This window comes from Pan troglodytes, chromosome 2, assembly GCF_028858775.2.
Source record: "Pan troglodytes isolate AG18354 chromosome 2, NHGRI_mPanTro3-v2.0_pri, whole genome shotgun sequence".
Classification (NCBI taxonomy): Eukaryota; Metazoa; Chordata; class Mammalia; order Primates; family Hominidae; genus Pan; species Pan troglodytes.
This window is the reverse complement of record NC_086015.1, coordinates 34,734,830-34,754,891: the sequence shown is the minus strand read 5'-3', so window position 1 is coordinate 34,754,891 and position 20,062 is coordinate 34,734,830. Positions and strand designations below refer to the sequence as shown.

At 37.1% G+C, this 20,062-nt stretch overlaps 1 protein-coding gene across 2 annotated transcripts in view; it reads left to right on the top strand.

The window, feature by feature from the left end:
- Positions 1-20,062, top strand: part of GADL1 (glutamate decarboxylase like 1) — a 190,180-nt gene that overhangs the window by 157,720 nt on the left and 12,398 nt on the right. Inside the window, exon 15 of one of the 2 annotated variants that reach the window (XM_009445070.5) lies at positions 8,781-8,940. In XM_009445070.5, the coding sequence (XP_009443345.1) occupies positions 8,781-8,940 (160 nt within the window). Of the gene's footprint in view, positions 1-8,780; positions 9,095-20,062 lie in introns of those variants that run through there. The other variant, XM_009445069.5, reaches the window with a different exon arrangement.

The window sequence follows — 20,062 nt, the reverse complement described above, 5'->3', positions numbered from 1 at the left end:
CTGGTAAATGTACAGACCACTAGGCTTATTCGACTGAAATTCAAATTCAGCTGCTCTGATTGGGGCCTGAATCTAGGTGATTTGTATTTTCATGTACGTTTGGGACATACCAAATAGTATTCTTCAACCTTTCTTTGATAAAGACATAAGTGACAAGAAAGCACAAGGAGACTGCACAATGCTGGAAATAAGCTCATGAATTTTAAGTACATGGCCTTTTCATAGGTCCAAGAAAAAGTAACTTTTTTTACTTTTAAAATGTTTTTGTATTCTAACAACTTATGCAACAGATAGAAATTTCTAGAATATAATAAAAACTCATCCCTGCCCACAATAAATTTTAGTGGAAAACTTCCCTCCAAAAAATCTGCCAAGATTATCAATGACTGTGTTACTTTGTAAAGGAAAAATGTAAGTTGACTTTATCAACGTTTGAAAAAATCCTGGAACTTAAATGGAAGATTAATGGCATACATGAGTTGCAATATTTAATTTCTGAAACTTCAAACTTGCAGCCTCTCTCATAAATATTTAAATCCAGTTTAGACACTTCGGGGAGAAAATAAATTATTTCATGTTTTTCATAGCACTTGCAAATGTTCATGTCTCAAGAGATAATAATGAAATAATGTAATAAAAGTCCAAACGGGAGTGTAAATTGATTAAATACAAATTTACTTTAAGAAATAAATAATATTAGTTCCTATTAGTGAGTGCCTAGCATGCCAAGCACTATGCTTATTGTGTTCTCATTATTTCACTTAGTCCACATAAGGACCCTGCAAAGGATTATCGGCTCTGAATGGAAGAGAAATATGATTCCCAGAGGAGTTAAATATTGGCCCAAAGTCACAGAGAATCTCAGGAATTAGGTCGCAAGTCAGTCTAAGCTAGTCTGTTGGTCTGTTAATGGTCGGTCTAATCCATAAATTTTATCATCTGAACTGGGACACTTATGGCCATGAAAAGGGGTGTTATTGATAATTACAGGAAAACATGTATAAAATGGGTGTCTCCTGAGCAAACTAGATATTTGATCACGCTAGTGTGAACAGAGCTTGTTTATTTAATCATCAGGCAAAATAAACATTGAGAGCATAGAATTCAATAGGGCCACATTAAAATATTTGCTAGTTTTAAAAATGGATCCAAAATGTAAAAGGAAAACTGAAAAACAAACATAATGAATGATTATGTTAATTTAGTCAATCACAATTCAACTGAAATCTTCTATAATTACATATGAATTATATTTAATAAGTATGTTGGGTACATTTAAATATGTTCAATCTGATATGTGGTAGAGCCCCCCAAAATCCTTGAGTCATGCAGTTCCCATTATTCCACTCAGCCCACCAGGAAGAAAAGCTTCAAGTTCCACCATGTTCAAAATGCCTTCTTCCTTTGCACCCAAGAGTGCAAAGGCCCAGCTTCGAACAGAATTTATTGTCTGTTGGTGTTTATATACCCACCACCATGACACAGTGTTCATCACTCACCAAAATTCCCTAGGACTGACCCTTTGTAGTCAACCCTTCCCCTCAGCCCAAGTCCTGGCAACCACTCATCTCTTCTCTAGCCATTTGATTTTGCCATTTCCAGAATGCCACATAAATGGAAACATATAGAAGGTAGCCTTTGAGTCTGGCTTCTTTCTGTTAGCATAATCTATTGGAGATTCTTCTATGTTGTGTTGGTAGTTTATTCCCTTTAATTGCTGAGTAGTATTCCATTGTATAGGTATACCACAGTTTTGTTTATCCATTCTGTACTTGAAGTACATTTGTGTTGCTTTGAATAAAGTTGCTGTAAACATTCACATTTCTTTTTTCATGAAGACTATACAGCCAAAACACCAATGTAAAGAAGAAGAAGAAAATAGAGTGAATAATTTCATTTGATTAGGCATTTTTAAGAAAAATGTTCTAAATTTTTCATTAACAAACAATTGCCCTAGAGGGTTAAATTGTATAGTGTGACCCCTTCTACACGATGCAATGGAAGATTTAGTTTTCTTTATTGCATGGATCAAGTAGCTTTCAAAAATGGCAGCACCCTTGCTATTTTTCTGTTCCAAAAGGAAAATGTGTAACTTGATGAAACAACAGAGAAATAAGATCATTTTACCTAAGACTAAATCAGGAAGAAAAACAACAGCAACAAAGTAGAGAGATTTAGATGGTACCTGAACACAAACTAAGAAGGCTATTATTTTCCCCTCTTTACATTGTCAGGTGCTCTAAGAAACATGAAGGTGCTAAAGTACTTGTCTGGCAAGTACTGGTTTCTTCTTTAATGGGGAGCAAAATTGACTGTATGATGAAGGATAATCAAAATTTCTGCAGTTTATGGCTATGGACAAAAGCAAGCTGTGTTGGGAGGGCAAATGTCTGGTATGTAGGATGTCTCATTTGGGACAAGAGACATATTACTCAGACATATTTGGAAATACAAAGAAAAGCTTCTATATTGTGGGTTAGCATTTTTTTTTATTTGGTGAGACATTCTGTTTAATACATTTTAAAGATGTAAAGCTAACCATTACCACAAAAATTTTTGTATATAAGACTAAAACAACCACTTTCTTTTTTGCACTATCATATGTTTGGACCATAAGGAAATGCTTTCTGTCAACAGCTGTTCATTTAGTAACAACCTGCCTGGCTAACATGGAGGTTACACACTAGAGGATATATATTTGGCTGAATCCAAAGCCCATTTCAGCTCTACATGTTGTGAGCTGCACGTGTAAAGGAAAATCCAGTTCATATTTACAGGCAGAATAATTCAGTTCATATTTATGGTCAGATATGTAGTTCAGAGATAAGAATGTTCATTAGGTTTTAAGAAGTATTTGTATGAGACATATTGTTGAGCTCTTTCATCATCAGAAACAGATGAAATCCACTTTCCACTGAAGAATATACTTAAACAAAAATTGAAACTAAAAGGCAAACAGAGATGTAAATCGATGTGAGACTTTGTGATCTAACATGGTTCTGAAGACCTTAAATTCACTGGCAACCATAATGCTTTAGTTATGGAGATAAATACCAGAAAAATTAATAAAGCGAATAAAAGAATTTCATGCTTTCTCACATGTCTAACTTTTCACATCTGCAGAAGCTGGCATTCAAGACTCTCTAGGTTGGCTTTTCTCAGATGGTTAATCAGCCTTCAGCTTTTGAGGACTGTGGCTACTTTCTCCTGAGTACAGTGAGACAGGAAAAACTCTGCCTTCTGGATAGCCACTGCATTGGAGCACCCCCCCAGAAGGGGGAGGCACGGGGAAAGCCCATCAAAGTCTGAATTGTCTTGACATGTTAATACTTCTCTTGGACTGAAATCCTTCCACTTAAGCTCTCCCCTTGATGCTGTTCATGCCCTGAATTCTGGCCCCTGCCTTGATCCATGGTGTATCTCCACCTGGCTTCAGAAAATCTAAGATGACCCCAAACTACAAAAAAAGAAAGAAAGAAGAGAAAGCAAGCAAGCAATCAAGAGAGGGAGAGAGGGAAGGAGGGAGGGAGGGAGGGAGGAAGGAAGGAAGGAAGGAAGGAAGGAAGGAAGGAAGGAAGGAAGGAAGGAAGGAGGGAAGGAGAAAAGGAAAGGAAAAGAAAAGACAAGAAAAGAAAAGAGATGACTTTACAGGGGAGGGAGGTATATAAGTCTCAGTGATAGTTTTGGGTGCCAGATACAAAGTATGAACATTTCATGCCAATTTTTTCCATGAACTAGATTTCAATATCCCACTCAGCAGAACTCTCCTCAAGTTGACATAGAAAGTGGGACACATTGGGAACCCAGATTACGTGGGAGGAAAGTATAAAGCAAATTAGTTTTTGTGATTGTTCCAGAAAAACTATACTGGAAGAAAGCCACAGCAGCAATCCCAACCCATCTGTGTTACCAGTCTGCAATAAGAAATTTATGGAAATCCACAGTTTCCGTTTAGAAATTTTTATAGCAACCTTAACAGATTAGCTTTACTATTGAACTTAAAAATAAACAAAATTGGGCTTGTATTTTTATTTCATTTTGCTAGTAATTGATTTTTATTGTATTTTACTAAAGTATTAGTTTATAATGCATTGAAAAAAATAAAACTGATCCTTCCCCACAGATAGTTTGAAAAACACTTTGTATTTTATTACATTTTTTTTTTTAAGACAGAGTCTCACTCCATCACCCAGGTTGGAATGCAGTGGAGTGATCTTGGCTCACCACAACCCCTGTGTCCCGTGCCACAGCCTCCCTAGTAGTTGGGATTACAAAGAAGCAGCACCTCACCCAGCTAATTTTTGTATTTTTAGTAGAGGCAGGTTTCACCATTTTGCTCAGGCTGGTCTCAAACTCCTGGCCTCAAGTGATCTGCCCGCCTTAGCGTCCCAAAGTACTGAGATTACAGGCGTGAGCAACCATGCCCGACCCTGAAAAACACTTTGTATTTTGAAAAACTGTTCTTCTGAACACTGAGTATATAACAAATTCTTAAAAAGAAATGTCATTTTATGGAAATTATCATTTTATTTTAATCAAAGGCAATAATGATGCCTGGTCAGAAGTTTTTTATCAAATTGCCCTGCTTGGTCAGAAAGAAAGTCATTTTATTTTATTTTTCCTTGGGTTTAAGCAACTTTTAAATATCAAATCCTATTTGGTGCTACAGCGATGTGCAACGAGACTCTATTTAAATGACTAAATCACTGATGGAACATAACTCAAGGGTGGGGAGAGACAAATTCCACAGAAATGTGTAGATTAAGTCACTGTGTATCCAAATAGAAATGTCAGAATCTTCCTCTACTTAAGATGCAGGGACCAGTGCACTGAGGCACAAGAAAAGAATTTGATTTACAATTTGAAGGAAAAACAGCAGAAAAATAATTGAGAGCTGGAAAGCAATCTCACTCCTGCCAAATTGCTTTCCTCTATGCGCGCCCCATTTAGGGGTGGTATCTGGATACCTACATTTAGTTCATGCATATTTTCCTTCCCCTGTGACCATGCCATCCTCTCAGATTAGGACTGTTTCTCTGCTGTGATCAGCAAAAAGGAATATCCAAATTACCTAGCGTTGGATTATGCCTGGAGCTTCATAAATAAAAAATGGTTGATTTTAAGTGCAAAGGTGAAAGCTGACTGTTAGTGAGAACGTGCTTGGTCCCTAAATTGCCAAAACATGAATTCCTTTCAAATAAGCTTTAATTTGAATTTATGGGAATCAGACAAGTGAAAGGACATTGCAAATTGTAAAGAACTGGTAAAATACTTGTTAAAAACAACAACTACTACTACAAGCAGAATAGTTTGTGATAGAGATTTGATGAATATCAGCTTTGATGTTGTTTATTACTTTCTTTCCCGTGAAGTATTCATAGACAAGGGAGACCTTCCTTTTTTACCTAGTAGTAACTGCCTGTAGGAATTAATCTTATAGTTCATAGACTCATAAATAAAAGTGTGTTGTACTGTCAAACCCTTGCTTAGCTAGTTCTCTGAGTCATATATTTAGTTATGTCTTTATAATCTCAGAAAGTCAGTAACAAAATTTGTCCTAGAAGTTTGGTTTTTATTCCCTGTGTTTTGCCCATGGAAGTACATTCATGCGCAAGAGCAAGAATTTAAACATCCAAAGTATCTTTATATTAAAACATCCGAGGTGCCCTCTTCCTTTACCTTTCTGTTCACGTTAGAAAGTATTTCTGGCTTCCTCACAAGAAATACGAATGTGACAGATTCATTTTGATAATTGCCTCATGTGAGCCTCAGATATATTATGTGCTGGAATCAAAATTCTAATGCTCTCCAAAGATAAGGCATAAAATACCATTTTGGGAGAAAAAATGGAAGTATTGAAAAGTAAACAGGAATAGACTATGCAAATTAGGCCTGAGCCAAGAGCATGCCTGTTTTACATTTAAAATTGGCTACAAGCCAGAGCCAGTTATACCCTGGGTACCTGGAGGACAAAGGAGAGGAACATGAAGAGAATTTTGATTTCAAAAACAAGAACCACAGAACCGCAAGCTGTAAGCTCTAAAACTGATAGCCTGTGGCCCTTTAGCTAGACATTTGGTCCATGTAAACCAGGTCTTCCTAATCTTGATTCAGCATTGGCACTACTGTTGTCTTTTTCTCACAGTTTGCGTTCAGAAAGCCACTTGTTCTTTGAATTAAAAACAAGTGTACTTTTATGATGAAACTAAGTCAAAGCGTGGTTCTCCATTGCCCTGTGGCCAGAGAGATTTTAAAAGCAGTGCAATATGGTGGGTCAGAGGTTTAAATTATATGTGAGTGTGTATATTAACATGTGCGTATGCACAGGCACACACACACACACACATGCTTATGCATGCAGACCCATTTATATCCACATATGCACGAGAAGCCCTCCTACCTAAGGTGAGGAGGATTAGTCAGGTAAAGCAAATAATCCTAGAAAATAATGTGATACATACATAATGTGAGCATTTTCCCATTTAATATTTGTATCTTTATATTTAAATTTTTAATGTTATATTTGTACATCAGTGTACATTTATGTTACCATCTTTTGATGGAAAGGTTTTTTCCACCTAGTGAAGATTTCCAAATGCTTTTTATAAACAAGTGAAACTTTTCTTAAGTAGAGGTCTGATGATGAGAGGGCCCTCCACTGTTCTTGCATAAACTATGCAGAATCAGTCTGTCTTATGCAGCTCGGGTTTCTTCAGGTGAAGTAAGTACTCAGACACCTGTGTAGCGATCTCAGTGCAGAATCAGTCTGGATTCTCAAAAGCTTTTACAGTTCTCTTGCCTAGTGTGATCACAATGATGTTTAGCCATCCCCCTTTATCTCTTCTTTCCAAAGGACTCAACTTAGTTTTTACAAAAATCACTTTTTTTGGCACTCATCTATCTTTGTTTTACATATTTTTTTACTAGATTTTAGAATTACTACTTGCATACATGGATTTGGAAGAAAACTCAACCAATGCATACAAATTCATGGGTTTGAAGCAGATATGTATAAGCATAGTAGAGAGTTACTTCCTAGCTTCTGGCTTCCAGCATCATCTGGACATTTGCCACTCTTTTCAAGTGAATGGAGGCTGTTGTTTAGTTACATTTTTCTAATCTCTAGAAAGCTCAGAATAAAATGTGTCACATATATTTAGAAGTTTGTAGAACCTGATGGCCCATGCTTTTTCCACTAACTTGACCTCTAACATCACCTTTTCTACATTTTTTCTTTTACACGCATATATTTTCTTTTCATATCTTGTGATAATGTAAGAAACTTCCAATTTTTTGCTAGAATGGCAATGTGATTTTGCTGAATAGGTGTTTGTTTTGTTATTACAAGCACTGTGTAGTCCATGTTTTGCAAGACTTATATTCTAAAATTAGTACATGTGGAAAAAAAGTGTTGAGTTAAAATTAACCTTGAACATCCTTTGAGAAGGCTCTGTGGTTAAGTTCAACACATAATATCTTCAGAGGTCTAAAACACCCAATTTTTTCATCAGCTTTGGAACAGATCAAGATTGTGTTGAGTGTCAGATAAAGTCATTTGACTTGCTGACAAAATGTGGGTATGTTCAAAAACTGGACTGGTGTGGGATTATCACATTACGAGAGAGGGAGACTCGTGGGAACCAAGATTCATGCCCCTCACCTAAGGAGTTTAAAAGCACACTCTGCCTGGTGTTCTTTCTATATGTACTCCTCCCTTCTGGAGGAGTAAGTCTCATCTTCCTGAGAAGGCAAGGATAGAAACTCATTATATTCCCTTTCCACATATTCACATAGGACACACTCAAAAAGTTTTCAGAGTTAAAATAAAATTCAAATGGAAAAACTTTGCTTGTATTTCCAAGACAGTAAAAATGCATTCTTAATATTTTAACTCAGTGTATCAAAAATGAACTTCACTATTTTAAAAGTCTACAACCTAGCTCTTTGGTGGCCATACTACTGATTAGAAAATGGACTGATTTTCCCATGTGGTTCTTAAATTAGACTAGTTTCTTCAAACATTAAACTTTTAGAAAAATCTGTGTATCTGGATTATCAGGGCCTGTACTCCTCATGTCAGCTATAGAGCTTTAAAATATGTGCTTTCTAATTTTATTACCATGTTTACATCTCTTAATAAGAGACAGGGTGTTTATATTTCATATATGAGAATAATATCTAACTTTCTTTTTTTCTAGGATGAAAAATACATGTTCTATTAATAAATTAATAAACTTAGGCTTCAAAATAGAACTGTACATAATATCAATATTTGTTTTTTCTTGGTAGACAACTGGAAGGGTTTCCTTCTTTTCCATCTATGACTAATTTTCTTTATTCAAGATACCTGAACTGGGGTGTTTTTTAGTTAAGACAAATTTGAGAATGAGACTGTAATTCCTGTGGACACCTGATTTGTTTTTAATGAGGCAGCATTGAATAATGATTTACACTTAAGAGTATGGGCTTAGGGAGAAAATGCCTGGGACCTTGAGATATTGATTTACTCTCCATGTACCTGTTTTCTCGACCATAAATGGGCACATTAGTAGCATCTTCCTCACGGTTATTGTGAAGATTAATTAATATGTCTAAAGCACTTGAATCAGTACTCATGAGTCCTCCATAAATTATTATTATTATTAGTGTCAACCTTGTGTGAATGAGAATGGGATCCAAACCAGTGGATGCCCAGTAAATGTCCAATGGCTGGTGAAAATGCTATTGAAATGCCTTGATGTTCTGGTCTTTCACCCCTCTCCCCTTTTCTCCCCACACAGGTGGCCCCAGCCATTAAGGAGAGGATGATGAAGAAGGGAAGCTTGATGCTGGGCTACCAGCCGCACCGGGGAAAGGTCAACTTCTTCCGCCAGGTGGTGATCAGCCCTCAAGTGAGCCGGGAGGACATGGACTTCCTCCTCGATGAGATAGACTTACTGGGTAAAGACATGTAGCTGTGGCTTTGGTCCCCCAGAGGCATAGATCCTGTCCTGGGAGGGTTTAGATCCAGAACCTCTTGGAGATACACAGTAGATTGCAGCCCTTCTGATGAGAAATAGGAAATACTCCCAGTCCAGGCCCAGCAAAACCAAAATGCTAAGCAATGAATATTAAGGACTCTCTAGCTGCCTGGGCATTACTGTTGCTAAAAGAAGAAAGTTTAAAAAAAAAAAAGATTTTCTCAAGGAATGCCCCTGGAACACAGCTCTGAAGAGAGTTTAGTAAGTACCATGTAGGTTCTGGATTCTAAACTTACATTGCTCTTTAAAGAACTTATAAACTAACAGTTTAAAGCAGTGGTTCTCAAAGTGTGGTCCCTGGACTATCAGCCTCAAAGCATCACCTGGGAACTTGCTAAAAATGCAGACTCTCAGGCTTTCTCCAGACCAACTGGATCAGAAGCTCTGGGGGTGAGGCCCAGTATTCTGTGTTTTAACAAGTCCTTCAGGGAATTCTGATGCACAGTAAAATCCGAGAAACACTGGTTTAAGAAAAACCTTGTAATGATCGAATACTCACTCTGATGTTTTGCCAGCAAAGGGATATCTAATATTTCAGAAGCCTCTGAGCCAGTCTTTGAAAAAATACAACTATGGCATCTGTAGCACAAATATTTAAGGACATCAGAAGCATGTCAAAGCTATTTTTAAAGAGAGAAACTGTATAAGATGTTTACTTCATAGAGATTTATGTTTTATGCAGGCTGAATGTTTATCTCAAAAGTTAAAATTATCCATTCTCAAAAGTTAAAATTATATATATATACATATATATATATATATAATTCAAAGCACAATAATTGAAAGCACAATAATTGACAGAAAAATACAGGTTCTATTAATAAATTAATAAACTGTTGGTCTTCAAAATAGAAATGCACATAATATCCATATTAGTTTTTTCTTGGTAGACAACTGGAAGGTTTTCTTTTTTTTCGCCTATGACTAATTTTCTTTATTCAAGATACCTGAACTGGGGTGCTTTTCAAGAAAAATTTGGGAACAAATTTGGGAAATATATATGTTTCTGTGATATACATATATACATATATATGTATATATATACACACATATATGTTTCTGTGTTCCTCTTTTAGCTTGAGGGGCTTGTTTCTTATCTTGCTCTGTGCCTCATAGGGAATAAACACAATGAAGTCCAGGGTTGTACAACATTCCCTTTCCTAAGCTTTGAAATGTCAGTATAGATTATTAAGTGGTTTATATTACAGAATCTGGGAATCAGCAGCCTTTCAGTGGAAATACTTCCTCCATTTCTCCTGAGAGTGGGTGATTTTAATTCTATCTCTGACCCTGGTCCTAGATTTCTAGGGGAGTTTTATTTAACTAAGAAATTGACAGAATTCATAGGTGTGGGTGTAGAGTTCAACAAGATAAGATTATGAATATAATTAAAGCTCTGCATTAAAAGGTGAATGATTGAAGAGTGTTAAAGCATTAGACTTAGCACATTCAATAACTTTTCGTACTTCATTGTTAACCAATGTCATTTAAATTTTGAGTACTATTTGCTTTTATTGCTTATTTTTATTTTAGTGTGCACAGTTTCTCGGTATCTCTATTGGTCAAAGAATATTAAATCTGTCTCTGAATTACTTCAAATTCTCAGGTGAAACCTATTGGTGTGTGTGTGTGTGTGTGTTTATTTTGCATTTCTTGTTGCCTTTTTGTTTTAATGTCTACATAAAATATTTCTAAAATTGATGTTTGTAACAATTTGGGTTTCATGAAACAAAAAGGAACATGACTATACTTAGTGTTGTTGACTTTTCTTTTCCTGTCATCTCCTCTTTACTGGATTGTACCAATACATTTTAGAAGTGAACTGGACTTGGTTGGCATTTTAGCTTAATGACTGAAAAAGTAGGTTGAAAGCTCTCTGTATTTTAGTTAACACCTTGAATAAAATGGAAAAAGCAGTTATAGCAAAGAGTGGACTCTCTTGTTTAGTCTTTCTCAATTACTGGGTAAGCCATGGGTATCTCAGCCACAGTTCAACTCCTGCTGTGCCTTTTTACGAGAGAGGGAAGCTCCTTGATCAATGTAAAAAAAAACTGCTGCCAGAAATTTTGAAAATTTCATTAATTTTTCTTGAAATATTCCGACATACCACACTCAATCAGGTATTTGACTAAGTGGTCAAAAATAATTTTTTGATAAAAGTATGATTATAATGCATTTATTCTTTCATTAAAACATTTATAGTGTGCCTGCTATGTTCCAGGCAATTATCTAGGTACTAGAAATATTCAGGGAATAAAATAGGCAAAGTCCTTTCTCTTCTAACATTTTCATCCTAATGGAGACAGACGACACATAAATATATAACATGTCAGGTGGGAATAAATATTCTGAAGAAAAACAGAGTAAAGGGATAGAGCATGGAAGGGAGAGTGTGGTGGGCCATGCTATGGTAGAAAAGTTGGTTAGTCATGGCCTCTGTTGGGTGATATTTGAGTGGAGACTTCCAGGAAGTGAGGGAGAGAGGCACAAGGGTAGCTGGTGAGAAGATCTTCTAGATAGAGGGTATGATAAGTCAGACGCCTGAGGAGTTGGATTCATGGTATGTGTCCAAGGATCAACATGGAGGTGAGTCTGGCTGAAGCCGAGTGAATGACAGAGTGAGTGGTGAATGACGAAGTAAAAAAGTGTCTGCGAGTCAGCTACACTGGGTTCTGTAGGTGAAGACTTAGAGTTAGATGGATATACACTGGAAAATTTGGACAGGGTATTGATGTAATTCAATTTATATTTGAATCAAGATCACACTGATTACTACTTAGAGAATTGGGTGTGCGTGGGGCAAGAGTAGACTCAGAGAACTAAAATAGGAAGCAATTGAAAGAGTTCAAGCAAGAAATTATGGTAGTTTATATTACCATTTTAGTGGAGGTATGGTGAAAAGGGGTCAGATTCTGGAAGCATTTAAAGGTGTAGTTGATAGGGTTGGCTACTGGTGTGGAGTGTTGAAAGAGAAATGAGGAAATGTCGCTAGTTTCGTATGCTTTTGGCCTGGGCAACCATTATAAAGGAGTTGCCATTTACTGAGTTGAAGATTGCAGGAACAGTGGTTTTGCCTGGTTTCAGCCATGTAAAAACTGAGCTGTCTAAAAGCCAGCCAACCACAGATGGTATATAAGTAATAATTATGAGTCTCAACTTCAGGGGAGAAATTGGGGTCGAAGATGTAAATTTAAGATCTATCAACCTAGGGATACTATTTCAAATTATGGGATCAAATGATATCATGTAGAGCATGCTTGTTGATAAAAAGGAGAGACAGGCCAAAGATTGAGCCTAAGAATACCAGCTTGAGTTGAGGGGAAACCAGCAAAGGAGTCTGGAAAGAAGCAGCCAGTGAGGCAGAAGGAAAGCCAAGAGAGGGTGGTTGCCTACAGACCAATTAGAGAAACATTTTTCAGAAAGGAGGAAAGGACCAACTCTATCAAAAGCTATGGATGAGTCAAGTAAGAACTGAAATTTACTAGTTGGCAATGTAAAGCCATTTACTTGTTGAAATTGTATTTGCTAAAAGTAAACATTAAGAATATAATTTTCAATATTTATTTTAGTAGGCATCAGACTTTATTAAATCAAAAGGCTTTTAAATTCTTCTTCTGGCTTTTGGTTTTTAATAGTTTTTCTTCATTGGAAAAAGGTCTACTAATAATAAAGAGATTTAAGCTTAAGAAATTATTACATTGCTAATCAGATCAGATAAGAAAGGGTTTAGCAGCATATTACAGAATACTCAAATAATTGTGATTTAATTAAAGAGGCTTATGTTTCTTTATTCAAAAGAAGTTCCAAGATAGACAATCCAGAGATGGTCTTACATTTGGTTACCTCATAGGCAGGCATGAGACAAGGATTTGAGAGCAAGTATCCTATTCATTTGGTGATGCCAGGAAACACTGTTTTGGGAGTGGTACAGTGAGACAGGAAAGGGAAGAGAATCAGCAGTGATTATTAGTGAGCAAATTAGTGCTCTGAGCAACTGAGGCTTAATCCTACCCATGACATTGGCGAAAGGGTATAGAATATACCTTGGAGATGTCCCATCTGAGGGCTGGGGAAGAACAGGTGTTAATCCATTGGTTGATAAATTGGTTGAAACTGATCCCAGGGTCATTAGCTCCCTGACAGTCCCCCACCATGCTCCCATGGCCCTAGTAATCCTTTGGACAGAGAGTACAGATGCTTGAAGGTAAAGTCTTCAGCAGGACTGGTGAGTGCCTAGGAGATTTGGAAGGAGCACTGACCACTTTGGAAACAGGGGATGGTACCTTTACCATGTTATCGGGGACCCAGGATCCTTATATATTTTTATTCTGCCATCCTTAGAGATGAATTAAGTCACCATGTTTTACCCATGGTTGCAACTCTGTAGTTCCAGCCATTTTTTTTTTACACAATTCAGGCACGAGAAATAAAAAAGAACTTATTTTTCAATGCCCACTCCATTTGCCATATTTCTCTTCAGGAGAGATGAGAAAATGTAGGTTTTTGTTTGTTTTTTGCTTTGTTTTAGCTAGACACATTTATGACCACAACCATATAAGTAGTTCCACTAGTAGTGAAGAAAACTATGAGAATGGACACTGGCAAGCAACTCATCGTTTTTGCCACCATGACACAAGCATGGAGTGACACCAGTTCTTAAAGCAATGTTTTGTTTCCCAGACAGCACAGAAATTTACCTAGATTGATAAAGCTTGATTCCAATTAAACTGTTTGGAATTCAATTTGTCTCATTCAAGCTGATCAGAGCCAGCTTGCCTGGTTTATGCTTATCTAATCCAACTGGAAATGGATTGATACAACTTGAAATGTCTTAATCCCCTTGACTCAATTAGAGCCAATTTTGAACTGGAAAAAAATTTGACTCAATTTAAGCTCTTCAGGACCAGTTTGATTCCTTTTAATTTAAACTGGTCTGAAGTAGCCTAACATAATTTGAACTGGCCTGATTGCAGTTTGAAGTAATTTTATGTCTCTCTGTTTTGATCACATTCTATTTGAGCTAGTTTGACCTTGGGCAAATTTATTTCAACTAAGTAGAACTTGTATGATTCGTTCAAATTTGTATAGGATTTATTTTACACAATGTAACTCAAGAAAATATGGATTAAATTGCTCAATCCAACTGGATTCAGAAAGAAGTTCCCTTTTCATGAATCTCTTGGCTTTAGGAACCACAGTTCAGTAGCAATAGTGCAATAGAGGGACTCTTGACTAGCTTTTAAGGGAAAACTCATCTAGTGATACAAAAACAACCCCAGGTTAAATGTAAGTCACAAGGGGAGAAAAATGAGAGCTCTCAGTCTTCATTCTGTTTTCCACTTCTTCTCAACAGGCATGAGATTAGTCAAATGAAGCACTGGATACTTAGACCCTTATAGTTCCATGGGGTTGGCAGTGAGTTTGGGTGTGGGCATGAAGTACATTAGAAAATAGTATAAGTTTTCTGTTTCCTTAACTCTCTAATTTTGCAGGCATGGCATTTCTTATGGCCAAAATTCTATAAGCTTGAGAATCCTCTAATGCCGGAATCCAAGGATGATTATAGCAACAACTAACATTTATTGAGTCCATACTACACACAAAGTACTATGCCAGCCACACTACATGGACTTATTTACTTCTCATAATACCCTATGAGGTGGTAGTTATTATTATCCTCAACTTATAATTGAGGAACCTGAGGCTCAGTTTAAGAAAATCTCTTAAGATTATCGATTTAGTAAGTTATAGATTCAAGAGTCAAATCTAAGTCCGCTTCACCCCAGAGCCCAGGCTCTTAGCTTCTTGTTAGTATAGCTACATGGAAAGAAAAGGCCATTAAGAACCAAGTTGCTCTTAGGAGGCAATAATTACATCATACCACCCTGCCGTCTTTCTCAAGCCTGAATACAAGAATTTTCCTTTCTGCTTTTTGCCACTAAATTTGGAGGATAGCAGTATAAAGGGCCCTTTGAGTTGATATACTACGAAATTTAAACGGGAACCACAGTGGAGATGAAATAATTATTTTCTGAGTATTTGGCCATTGCTTTGTTTCTCAGACCTTTTCTGATCTCCATGACCACGTGTCCAAATGCTTACTTGACAGTGCCACTTGAGTATCTCAAAGACACCTCAAACTCAGCATGTCCAAAACTGACTCATGATTTCCTACCCCCAACCTCACATTCCTCTCCAAACCTGTTCCTTTTCTATGTTTTCCATCTCAATAAATGGCACCATTTTCTATCTAGTTCGGCAAACCAAAAATTCATAAATTAATGCTTAACACCTCTAACTCCCCCTGTCCTCCACTGTTAGCAGGCCTTGTTGAATCTACCTTCAAAACACATCCCTAATCCATCCATTTATCCTATCTCAATTGTCATGTTCAAATTCCAAGCTTCTGTCACATTTCTCCTGGAATATAGCAATAGCCTCCTTACTGCCACATCTATACATTGATTCTGTGCTTTGTCCAATCTGCTCACCAAACTGCAACCAAATTAAAATGCTGGTCCTATCTTCCACTTTTCTTAAAAATCCTCAATCGCTTTTTGTTTGCTCCCAGGATTGACAACTACCAACTCTGCCAAAGACTACCAGAAAACCTGTTAGTGAAAAAAACCTAAGTCTATTTATCCTATGGCCTTGAATGAGTTTTAGTGGTGTCCCAGAAAGGGGGAAAAGGAGGCTATTTATAGGCTTTGGTCTTGAACACGAGTAGCTTAGAAGACAAACTGACTGGAATACAATTTATCATGTAATTGTTTAGGACTGGTGAGCACAGCAAAGTGAAAGTCTTGATGTGAGTCTTGACAAATAAACTGCTGTTTGATAAGCAAGCTGTTTCTGCACGTGAGCATTCTTTTGTCCTTATGGGAGAGATGAGTCAAGTGTTTGTTTGGATAAATCGGTTAGCAGGAATTTCCTAAAGTAAACAATAAAGTTATTCATTGATTTACAGCCTTAACTTTCTGAGCAAGAATCTCCAGTTAAGAATAAACAGTTAAATCTTGTTGGTGTAAGTGATCCTCATTCTCATTCCTGATAGTTAAGCTATATGGAAGGAAGTGATTTGAATTCTCATAAGGATCTATTTCTGCAAGTGGCTGCCAAAGCTCTGCATGCCTCCAGATTCCATGAAGTTTCAGCTTTATGTTTTGGTGCCTTTCTCATGCTGGGGTCCAGAAAATTCAGTCTTCTTTCAGCCTCCCCTCTTCTTTCCCCTGAATGTCAAAACCTTTGGATGTTGCATGTACTCCCTTTTCCTCAAGTGTGATTTCCTTCTTCTCTCTCTACGCCTAACTAAATTTGTGCTTACAGTTCAGATCTCAGCTTGATTCTCAGTTCTTTAAGGATGGCTTCTCTGCCTACCCTACCCACACAAATGGCATCGCACCAATATAAGCTGCTGTACTTTCCCTAAAATATAGGTGTGACTATTTGTAATTACATATCTCTGTGCATTTTAAAAAATTAAACTATAATATTTATAGAGGGCTTGACACATGGTAATTAATTGCTCAATATATAATTAGGGAAGTAAGGAAGATTGGCAGATGGGTGTTTTTGTATTTGGAGATGACTTTTTAATTTGAGCGGCATATCATAAATGTAAAACAACTAACCAATTGCCTTAGAGAAAGTGCTAAAGTCACCTCTAATTTTAAAATACATGCTACAAATTGAGACATAATGTGTTCTGGTTAGTAAATGTGCCCCTACAGGAAAAGAGAAAAGTTTCTTCTTAAAAATAAATTTAGACTTGACTTATCTGTCACCCAGGCTGGGGTGCAGTGGTGCAATATTGGCTCACTGCAAGCTCCGCCTCCCAGGTTCACACCATTCTCCTGCCTCAGCCTCCCATGTAGCTAGGACTACAGGCACCCGCCACCAAGCCCGGCTAATTTTTTTGTATTTTTAGTAGAGATGGGGTTTCACCGTGTTAGCCAGGATGGTCTCGATCTCCTGACCCTGTGATCCACCTGCCTTGTCCTCCCAAAGTGCTGAGATTACAGGCGTGAGCCACTGTACCCGGCTAGACTTGACTTATCTCAGAAAATTTTTCTTCTTAAGCATGATTTTGAGTTGTAAATATTTCCTCACGATAGAGTATGACAAGAGTTCATCCATCTTAAGACTTCGCAAATCATAGATGGGTCAGTTAACACCTCACTGACACCATATAGACTCACATTTGAAATATTCTGGAATTTGAAATTCTAACTGATAACAACATAGTACACAAATAGTTCAAACTATGGTTCACGTGGATGGTGAGTCCTAAACAATTTTTATTCTGTTATTTGAAAGCTTTGAAGTTTCTCTGGGTAAGTCATGCTCTGCCGGAAATGAAGGGATGAGAAGATTGTTAAACCGTAATGGAAACACAGCTGTTCTCTCTGCAGGTGTGGTTCCTTTCTGCTGATGGGCTGGGTACAGAAGAGGATGAGCAATGGATGCTTGAGCAAATGTCATTACCTCAACTCCCCTCTCTTGGGACGCATTTAAGAACCCATGCTAAATAGAAAAATATGTCTTTCATCTCATATCTAAGTTAACATGTGGGTTGAATTTTTAGTTGAATGACTAGATCAAGTGTTCAAAAACCCCTCTAAGGCCTCCAATTTGGATCTATAGGAGAGAATTCTCTCATTCTGGGATGAATATCCCCAACTCAGTGTTTTACTGTCCATTGTCTGGAGCCTGTGAATCAATTTTGGTATTCTCACATCTTTGAGGGCAGAGCTATACAATCCAACCTGAATGGCTTCTGGGGGGCTTTTACATTCATGTTATAGTGTGACTTGCTGGTTTGCATATCGCCCTAATCTGGTATGCAAATTGTGAGGAAATGTTAAAAATCTTTAGTCTCTGCAAGCTCAGGATATCCATATGTAGTTGTAGCTGAATAAGGTATAGGTGAGAATTTCTGCATCTCTTCTCCTAATGTGAACACACAAGGGTGAAGAACAGATCCTAGAGATTATGAATAAACTAATTGTGTGGCACCTAGGCCTGTTCCACCCCTACTGTAGCTAGCTAAATCAGTGAAATAACAGTCACGTGATTAATCCTGCATATTTATGCTCTAGCATAGTGTTTCCAATCTCTATTGGTCTGAGTTTTAAGATCATGGAAACATCTTAATAGATATAGGTTTCACACAACAGCTCTTCTCCTGGCCTATGGTGTATGTATGTAGTTACAGATCAGGGACTGGATTATAGGTTGAAGGCATGGTACTTTTAGGGATGGGGCTGACTTGGTCAGGATGTTTGTCAAGTGTTGGCAGCAGGTTTGGGTTCTCTAAAGCCAAAAAGGAAGTATAAGATTTCTAACTGAAATGCAGTGACAATCACTATACTTTACATCTTGGGAAAAGAGTAGATTGAATGCTGCATAGGCCAAGCCTAAACAATAAAATCCAATTTCCAAAGATGGAGAGTAAAGCAAGAGTTAACAGAGGCTGGTAGAGCTACAAATACATAACTTCTGAAAGAGATCAAATTGGTACCAAGGTCATTGACCTGAACACTACAGCCAGTGTTTAAGCTTCCCCTTCACAGGTCAGCAGTTTAATATACGTGATGTGCGTGGATCACATTATTCTAAAGGACCAATAGTAAGGGTGCACTATTATGAGTAAGGGCATTTGTGGAATATTGATGCAAGTCTTTGACTATGGGTAAGTGGAAAAAAGGATTGTCATTACCAGGGAAATTTGGAAGGAAGCTTGTTAAGTAGGCAAGTGGGTGAATGAATTTGGATGAGCAAGTAACTTCCAAAAAGAGATGTGATACAATTCAGAAAACTGAAACACACTGACAATCATAACTTACTACTGCATATGAAAACCGAAGAAAAACTGGATCACCAGCCACTGTGCCAACTGCCGTCTTCTAAGAAGCGCCTGGTAATTAGAAGTCAATGGTTGGCATTTATGCTGCTGCTGCTGCAGCTCTCAAATCCCGTGGTTGCTGAATGTTCTGTGATGCTGCTTTCTGTAATCATAACTAAATGTCTTAAAGTCTTAGGCCTGATGCTGTAAATGGGTTGCCTTTGGTTCTTATCTTCAAAATAAAAAATCCAATGACTATTCTTCAAAGAGTTTGCTGAATTAAGAGCACTAGCTGCATGTTTGGGTGACTTTGGACCCCATTGTGAGTTTCATTGCTTACAGATGATTTTTCTTAATTTGAAGAGTAATTGCCCATGAAATCCCTTTTCTCTCTTTTTCACCAAAATAGCCATTAAATGCTGAAAACGAGGAAAAAATACTTAGCCACAGTTATTCTGGATCACAAGAGTCAAGCATATTTTAGGTTTCACAAAGATTAGATATCAGTTTGCTTCCTGGTAGAGAGTTGACCTGAGTAAGTTACAGTGGTGAAGTAGAGCATCAAACTCAACCAGTTTAAGCTGCTATGGGCTTCTCACAAACTTAAAGGACAAACCTGAATCACCAGGAAAGAAATGGAAAACATCCATAGCGTATTGGGAGAAAAGGGAGTAATAAACTGACCTCACAGAGTCAGAAAAAGAGAGAGAGAGATTAAAGGGGATAAGATTTAGTTGTGGGTGGAAAATATAAACAGTTATTTTTTAAACATATTATAGTGCTTTATGTTTACCCAAATATTCTTTCTTAAATAATCCTGAAAAGGAAGTATTATTTTATTAATTCAATCACTTATGTATCCTGCATATAATTTTGTGCTTCTGTAATTCAACTCTGCACTGGAAACAGCAGATATTAGCAATGATTGTTGGATATTTAGATAATAAATGAATAAATATAAAATAATTTGATGTTTAGATGAATTAAGCACAAGATTGACTTGAGAAAGCTGTCAGAAGTGAAATAAATGAACAGAGAGATAAAAGGATTAGGTGATAAAATAATAGATGTAAAAGCTAGAATTAAAGAATTTAAAGAAAGTGTTCCATTTCTACAAGATGGAGTAGCAGGAACCAAATTTATTCTTTCACATGAAACAACAAAACAACAGGGCAAAATACATTAAATAAGTTTTTAA